The sequence below is a fragment of the Oryzias melastigma genome, linkage group LG11 (assembly GCF_002922805.2).
Source record: "Oryzias melastigma strain HK-1 linkage group LG11, ASM292280v2, whole genome shotgun sequence".
Taxonomy (NCBI): domain Eukaryota; kingdom Metazoa; phylum Chordata; class Actinopteri; order Beloniformes; family Adrianichthyidae; genus Oryzias; species Oryzias melastigma.
In genome coordinates this window covers 22,463,833-22,472,377 of record NC_050522.1, presented here as the reverse complement: position 1 = coordinate 22,472,377, position 8,545 = coordinate 22,463,833, and the positions used below count along the sequence as shown (strand labels likewise).

The 8,545-nt window shown below is 34.6% G+C and overlaps 2 protein-coding genes across 5 annotated transcripts in view; one reads left to right on the top strand and one right to left on the bottom strand.

The window, feature by feature from the left end:
* The window catches only part of vps52 (VPS52 subunit of GARP complex), a 14,006-nt gene extending 11,886 nt beyond the window's left edge, over positions 1–2,120 (top strand). For both annotated transcript variants that reach the window (XM_024298389.2, XM_024298390.2), the window contains exons 19-20: positions 410–528; positions 1,515–2,120. In XM_024298389.2, coding sequence (XP_024154157.1) covers positions 410–528; positions 1,515–1,661 — 266 coding nt within the window. In that variant the 3' untranslated portion in view covers positions 1,662–2,120. The remainder of the gene's footprint in view (positions 1–409; positions 529–1,514) is intronic.
* A 1,575-nt stretch (positions 2,121–3,695) lies between these two features.
* Positions 3,696–8,545, bottom strand: part of lgals17 (galectin 17) — a 12,836-nt gene continuing 7,986 nt past the window's right edge. For 2 of the 3 annotated variants that reach the window (XM_024298388.2, XM_024298386.2), the window contains exons 6-7: positions 5,691–5,726; positions 3,696–5,054 (exon numbers count right to left, since the gene is read on the bottom strand). In XM_024298388.2, coding sequence (XP_024154156.1) covers positions 4,972–5,054; positions 5,691–5,726 — 119 coding nt within the window. In that variant the 3' untranslated portion in view covers positions 3,696–4,971. Of the gene's footprint in view, positions 5,055–5,690; positions 5,727–8,188; positions 8,371–8,545 lie in introns of all 3 variants that reach the window. The other variant, XM_024298387.2, reaches the window with a different exon arrangement.

The window sequence follows — 8,545 nt, the reverse complement described above, 5'->3', positions numbered from 1 at the left end:
AAATATATCTTTTAAAAAACGGCCTTTAGTGGTCTTTACTTTGTGGTTGGTCTGTTAGAAGTTCCCCTTATTTATTGTTTTTAGGTTTTGGTTTATTCATTGTGTGCGTGCATTTCACATCCTCTTCTGTCCCTGATCATCAGCATTTGTCAGTTACTTTCACTTATGGGTTCAGTTTTGTTTTACAGGATAACAGTCCGCTCTAAGTCGCCCTCGGAGTTTTGTTTTTTCCTCGTTGGCTCTAAGACTGCAGACTCGTCACCTCATAACTTTCATTTCCTTTCTTGTTTCTCACCGCCTGCCCTTTTCTTTCCTGTCATCATATCTGGTCAGCCGTTTGTTGCTTTAACCGTGTGTGAAACCACACGGACAGCGCTCTGAGAAAGTCTGTCTGAACGTGTGTCTGCAGCTCGAATCACCCAGCTGGTCCGCGGCTTTTCCTCCACGTGGAAACAGTCGGTGGAGTCCATGAGTCAAGACGTCATGAGGTCCTTCACTAACTTCAAAAACGGAACCAGCATCATCCAGGTGAGGCTGCAGGCAGGTGTGTCACTAAAACTCATCAGGCTGTGATTCCTACCTGATTGTGTTGAGATCATCAACTCTATATGAGAACTGGACTAAACGTTCCAAATAGTTGTTTGGATCCTGGCCTAGGGGGCGCCACTGATCCCACCTAATCAGGCTCTGCTGCCTAACAGAATCTCGTTTTGTCTGCATTTCAAGAAAAACAAGTGTTTGTTAAAAAACTTTGGGGAAATTAAATTAAGTGTGCAACCACTTTCTTTAAACGTTCCTGGTGGGATTTAGTGTCGCTGATCTTCACTATTTAAACCATGTGTAAAAGGATGTTCAGAAGACATAAAATATGTGTGATAAAAAAATAAATAACCCTATTTGGATGAAAAAATAAGGAAAAAATGCAAAAAAAATATGTTTAGACTTCAAAAAAGTAATTTTAGTTCACTTTCAGAGACCAAATCATTGACAAATGATTGACATAATGAGGCAAAATCAGTCCAAATACTGTTAATTTGGAAGGTATTCACTTTTTTTGTTGAAATCTTCATCCAAAATATATAAAATGTATCTGTTTACATACAATCCCCAATTAAAACAATGTGATTTTTTTTTTAGTTGTTGGAAGTATATTTAAAAAAAATCTGGGATTAAAAGCAGTTTGAAGCAGGTATTCATTCATAAAGTCTCTGTAAATTGCTGCAGTTATATTTCCCTCTATCCCCTCAGCATGATGCTGCCACCACCGTGCTTCACTGTAGGGATGGCATTAGCCTAGTAATGGGCGGTGCCGGATTTTCTCCAACTGTAACTCTTGGCCTTCTCTCCAAGGAGGAGTTACATGTTTGATTGCAAAAAAAACAGAAGATCTGTGATGACCCTAGAGAATAAATTGTATTATTATAAATGAAAGCTAACATAAAAACACTATTAAACTGTTTAATTTGAGAAAACCGTCTAAAGTTTGACATCTCGCTCTTCATCTTCCCCCGCAGGGCGCTCTTACTCAGCTGATCCAGTACTACCACGGCTTCCACAAGGTCCTGAACCAGCCCACGTTCCGCAGCCTGGCCGTCCGCTCGGAGCTCATCAACCTGCACCACCTCATGGTGGAGGTCAAGAAGCACAAACCCAACTTTTAACGCTTCTTCTCCAAACAGGAAAACCTCGTCCACACTTTGAAGTTGCAATTGTTGTGTTTATTTGATGGTTTATAACTTTGTCTTGACTTGGGATCTGTGAGATTGCTCTATATCAGTGCTATTTGTATTTGAAAAAGGAAACAGCTTTACACCTGATATGAAGAGAACTGCTTAATCCTGCTTTCATTTTCAGTCTAAAAAGCATTAAATCGTTTTCCAGTGACCTCCCTTCTTCAAAAGATCTCAAGAAAACCATAAAATACATTTTTTTTGAGGCTGCTGCTCAATTTCATCTTAATTTAAAGAATTTTCTGACACAGCTGACACAGGCTGTTAATATTGAGCTTGTTTTGGTCTTATTTGTCTGTATCATTCCATCATGTTTGTATATTGCAACCGAGACATTCTCACGTGCACCAACAATCTGTGAAGTGTAACAATAAAAAAAACAGAAATGAAGGCGTCGTCATTAAATTTGAAAGCATTATCAAACAGCACAACACAATTTTTATTGGAACAAATCACAAGAAACACAACAAATAAACTGCAGCAAGACAGAAAACTTCCATTATGCAGATGAAACGTTACAGTTGGAGAGAATTTCTGCATTTTTCAAGGTGAACAAAATGTGAAAATGCCTGTTAGTTATCCCATAAGTATAACAATTTTGAATCCAAAAATCTAGATTTTTTTTTTTTTTGCTCTGACGATCATTTTCCTGTTTGATTGTTGTAGTTAAAACTGTAAAATCCTGTCCAAATTGGAAGCAAGAAAAGAAACAAGGAAATAATTAATTATAATTACATTTTATTTAGTTGATTCACAAAATAGAACAACACAACAATAAAAAGAAATAATTATGATATGTTAAAGTGCTTCCAGTTACCTCTGTAACTTATCAGTCATTAGTTATTGGAAAAAGTCAAATGTCCTTTACTTGCTGAATAAATGTTTTTATCATGGAGGTTATAAACATATTTATACACTTTAATTCTATGAAGAAATAACTTAATTTGATGAAAATAAGCAGTTAATAATTTTTTACTGAGAGGATCCCTTTCTGCCAGCTGGCAAAGTTTTGGCTCTTAACTGGGGTGACGAATATTACATTTAGTAATGTTAATAATTCAGGAAAAAAATCATATTCTAATTATGTCAATAAACTACGGAGCCTTTAAAGGAACGTAAGTGGGAAAAAAATTGAAGTAATTTTTTTTTTTTTTTTTAATTGAAGTGAAAAACTTTTGTTTTTCCTCTGGTTAGTAACTGGTGCGCACCTGTGATGAAGTATTAGGGCCACCAAAAAAAAAAGAATATTACTAGTTTTTTTCTCGTAAATTTACTAATTTAAATCTCGTAAATGTATTACTTTTGTCCTTGTACGAGTAAAAAGTGTCAAATTTAGCCTATAACTTTTGAAGTCATAAATATACGACTTTAATCTCCAAATTTAACAGTTACGACTTTTTTCTTGTAAATTCAAAAGGTTTAGTCGTAAAAAAAAAAAAAAATTATAAATTGGCCCTAATATTCCGTTGTACGCACTTGATAGTAACTGAAAAAAAAGATTTTTTTACTTAAGTTTTTAGAAAGTAAAAATGTTTCTGCTTAGCAACCGGTGTGCACCAGATAGTAACTGATTTTTTTTTCTCTTTTTCTAAAAATTGATGTTAAAAAAAATCTGGTTACTAACTGGTGCACACCAGATAGTAAAGTTTCTATTTGGTGTGCACTAGATAAGTGATTTTTTTCTTATAAAAATTGAAGTAAAAAAAGAAAAAATCTGGTTACTAACTGGTGCACACTACCTTGTAACTTTACTATCTGCACAACAGATAGTAAAGTTATTATCTGGTGTGTAGATAGTAAAGTCACTATCTGGTGTGCACCAGTATTAGAGAATTTTTTTCTGAAGAAAAAAGAGAAAAATTCTGGTTACTAACCAGGACAAACCAGATAGTAACTTTATTATCTACACACCAGATAGTAAAGTTACTATCTGGTGCGCGCCAGATAGTAACTGAAAAATCTATCTTTTTTTTTTGAAAAACTGAAGTAAAATAAGAAAGAATTTCTGGTTATTAACTGGTGCACAACAGATAGTAAAGTTACTATCTGGTGTTCACCTGTAAGTAACCAGAAATCTTTTTTTTTATTCAACTTTTGGGAAAACTTACTTCAATTTTTTTGTTTTGTTTGTTTTTTAACTTCAACTTCTCTATAGGGGCTCCTTAAGGTTTGAAGTTGCTTTTTTAAATGTTTAGTTTGGTTGTTGGAGGATTATAACCTTTCAGAACCCAGGTGACATCCAGGTACATTAATACAACTTTTCTAAAGATTTTTTGCAAAACATTTTGGAACTGTTGACTTCAGGGGAAATTGGGAGTAAGCTTTCCATAAATTCTGGCCAAAAAAAAAAAAGGAAAACAGTATTTTTGCTTTTTCTTCAAGTCTAAAGCATTTCTGTATGTAGCCTCCTTCATCCAGGTTGATTCCATTAAAATATTTGGTGAAAAACAACTTCTTCATTGAAGACGTCTCATTCAAAGAGGCTTTCCCAATTCAGCAAAGTTAAAAAAGAAAAGTTACAGGAGTCACAAAATATGATCTACACAATAAACATTTTTTGAAGAGAGATTTAAAAAAAAAGAAAGAAATTGAAAATAAATGCATTACAAATTAACTTGTTTAAAATCTGCTTCAAAAAGACTTTTAAAGTAATAAGAACATAAAAACAAGTTTTACATATTCATTAGAAGAAACCTGTTTAATCACATTTTTTAAATTAACAATTTGCACTTCCTTTACTGTCTAGATTAAATCTAGCAGTTTTGGAAGATCATTTTTTGTTGCTTTTTTATAAGGGATTCATTCATGAATGTGTAAAAAAAACTGTCTTTTTCCACAATAAAATAATAAAATTTTCCGAAAATTATATTAGGATTTATAAATAATTTGCAAATGTTCTTTTATATCACTTACTAGAAAAATGGATGTACTCTTTTAGTGTTTTCATCATGTTCCCAAACTTATATAACTTACAATTTTATACCTCTTTTCACAACTAATTGTTTTGAAAATGCTTTATTATCTTCTGACGATTTTCTTTTCAATTAAATAGAAAGTTTTTGTGATTGAAAATGACAAAAATACTTCAATTTTTATTACATTTCTAGAAACACTTCTAAGTTTTCTCTAAATTGTGAGCAACTTTTGGAATTTCACACAACGTTATTTACACTTGCAGTTCTGGCGACAAGATGTTTGAAATAAATCTGATGCATAAATAGTGTCTTGGCAGAGACGAGCCTCAAACCAGATGAAGAATCATAACACTACAGAGGAGAAGAGTTGAGATGAAAACACTCGAGCAGCTGCTCTGAGCAGTCCCACCTAGAAGAAAAGAAAAAGAATTACAGGTGAAAACTTTAACATTTTTATTAATTGTGTTAAAAAGTCAAAGTTTTAAAAATTAGCATTCTGCTAGCTTTTTGGACTATTTTGGTATTTACTAAGATTTTATAGGCGATTTTGGAGTTTAGTTAATACTTTAGCTACATGCTAGCTGTTTTGGCTAATTTAGGCTTTTTTCAGTTTAAAACTATTTTAAAGTTTAGCTATTTTTTAAGCTACATGCTAGCTGTTTTTTGTAGTTTTTTAGGCTAATTTGGCATTTAGCTAATATTTAACTGGCTATCAGCTTCAGCATTTTCAGCTATTAGCTTTAGCATTTTTAGCTATTAATTTCAGCGTTTTCAGCTATCAGTTTGAGCATTTTTAGCTATTAATTTCACCATTTTCAGCTATCATAATTAGCATCTTCAGCGGACAAATTCCGCTAACAGCATTCACACTAACATTATCACAGGTAATGCTTTGTATCTAGTTCGTAAATATGTTAAAAAGTTACGGTTTTAAAGTTTTAAAAATGTAGTTTTAGAGTGTTCAATAAATGTTTATCCTGTTCGGCCCGCGACCTAAGATGTGTTTTTGATTTTGGCCCCTTGTGCTATGGTTCTGATTTCTCACCTGTTTGTGACGTTTTCAGCTTGTCGTGTTCTTTTTCTGTGGAGAGAAAAATGGCATTAAGGGTAAGAAAAGAACCACTGATTTTTAAATATCTGAATTTTTTTGTTCAATGTTTGTACATTGATTCAAACCTATTGATTTTGCAGATATTTCAACATTTCAAGGTGTTTTCTATCAAACTTGTGCCATTTAAAATAATCAAAAAGAAACTAATTTCTATTTCTAATAACAAATTCAGACTATATAAGGCTTAAATACATGAACTTGGCAGATTATCCACGTCAACAAACGTGGTCATGCAGGGTAAAAGCTGTCAAATGGGGCCACAAAGTACACAAAACAAAAATAAATTGACAATTAAAACTAAGTAATTTAAAAAATATCGCTTCAGGCGGGAATAAAGTATCTATCTACGACTAAAACAGCTGTGGTAAACAGGTTTGATTTGGGTTTATGAAAACACTTCATGCATAGAATACTGGAGAGGCACGCACAACCAAGCTCTCGAGGAGGCATCCAAAAGCAGCGTCTCAAGAGAGGCCACAGTTACTGGTTCCAAGAGTGGATCAACTTGACTAACCTCACCTAAAAAAAGGTATAATTCTCTCCAGGATACTCCAAAGTCCTCAACAACAGTTCAGAAACTCCAGGCGTCATCAAGAGCAATGAGTTGGCAAAGCAATGGATGATGACTTTTTTTTTCCAACTTAAAAGAGCGTTTATGACAAAGTATTGTGATGGTACGACACAAGGGAAAGTCCTCATGTTAGGTTGATCTAACTCCTCTGTTGTGTCAACTGAAGCAGGAAAATCCCCAAGTCATGAGTAAACAGAAGAAGGTTAATGCCAAAAACCCAAGCAGCCGGCTGCAGACAAAATGGCGCCCAGACATCATTAAAATTGACATCATGATCAGAATTGTAGCACCTTTTATTAAAACTTTCAATGTGAATAATCAGTTCAGTGTTCAACGTGAACAGGAAGTTTAGCAGGTTTTTTTTCAGCTACATGCTAGCTGTTTTGGCTAAGTTTTTTTCTTTTTCTTTGCTAATTAGGTATTTAGCTAATATTTTAGCTGGCTATCAGCTTTAGCATTTTTAGCTAATAGCTTTAGTGATTTCAGGTATCAGCTTCAGCGTTTTCAGCTATTAGCATCAGCATTTTTTGCTATCAGCTTCAGTATTTTTAGCTAATAGCCTTAGCATTTCCAGCCATCAGCTTCAGCATTTTCAGATATCAGCTTCAGCGTTTTCAGCTATTAGCATCAGCATTTTTTGCTATCAGCTTCAGTATTTTTAGATAATAGCATTAGCGTTTCCAGCCATCAGCTTCAGTGTTTTCAGCTATTAGCATCAGCGTTTTTAGTTATCAGCTTTAGCATTTTCAGCTATTAGCATCAGCATTTTTTCTATCAGCTTCAGCATTTTTTGCTATCAGCTTCAGTATTTTTAGCTAATAGCATTAGCGTTTCCAGCCATCAGCTTCGGCGTTTTCAGCTATTAGCATCAGCGTTTTTAGTTATCAGCTTTAGCATTTTCAGCTTTTAGCATCAGCATTTTTTCTATCAGCTTCAGCATTTTTTGCTATCAGCTTCAGCATTTTTAGCTATTAGCATTAGCATTTCCAGCCATCAGCTTCAGCGTTTTCAGCTATTTGCACCAGCGTTTTTAGCTATCAGCTTCAGCGTTTTCAGCTATTAGCATCAGCGTTTTTAGCTATCAGCTTCAGCATTTTTAGCTAATAGCATCAGCGTATTTAGCTATCAGCTTCAACATTTTTAGCTAATAGCATCAGCGTTTCCAGCCATCAGCTTCAGCGTTTTCAGCTATTAGCATCAGCATTTTTTGCTATCAGCTTCAGCGTTTTCAGCTATTAGCATCAGCTTTTAGCTATCAGCTTCAACATTTTTAGCTAATAGCATCAGCGTTTCCAGCCATCACCTTCAGCGTTTTCAGCTATTAGCATCAGCATTTTTTGCTATCAGCTTCAGCATTTTTAGCTTATAGCATTAGCATTTCCAGCCATCAGCTTCAGCATTTTCGGCTATCAATTTCAGCATCTTCAGCTATTAGCATCAGCATTTTTTGCTATCAGCTTCAGCATTTTTAGCTAATAGCATTAGCATTTCCAGCCATCAGCTTCAGCGTTTTCGGCTATCAATTTCAGCATCTTCAGCTATTAGCATTAGCATGTTCAGCAGCCAAATTCAGCTTACAGCATTCACACTAGCATTACCCCAGGCAATGCCATATATCTAGTTCATAATTATGATATAAAGTTACATTTTAACATATTTGTCATTTAGTTTTTAGTGTGTTCAATAAATGTTTATCCTGTTCGGCCCACGACCTAAGGTGTGTTTTGGATTTTGGCCCCTTGAGCGTTCGAGTTTGACACCTCTGGCTTATTGGAGGATTAAACCACTATCAATTTCAACGTCACAGCAAAATCAAAAATAATCAATTGCCTTCACATCAGGAGGTGAACAGGTTCCTTACCTTCAACGGAGAGCTTGATTGTGCTGACCGAGACCCCCTGTTCGTCTAAAACTTTGTATATTCCTTCATCTGAGTATTTCAGGTTCTTCAGCGTTAATTTGTCGCCCCAAAGACTTTGCTCCAAGCGCTCACTGGTTTGTTCATTTTCCCTCATCCACAGCAGAGACCACTCAGAGCTGTTCCTGCAAAATACAGTAAACGGTAAACTTAAAAACAATGAGGTGCAAAAACACAAAACTTTAGGGAGAAAAGTCAGTGTAGATCAGTGTACAATAGAGGTAAATAGAGTAAATGTACATATATATGTGCAAACATGATGTGTTTACTTTGAACATCTTCTGATGTCACATTATCCAG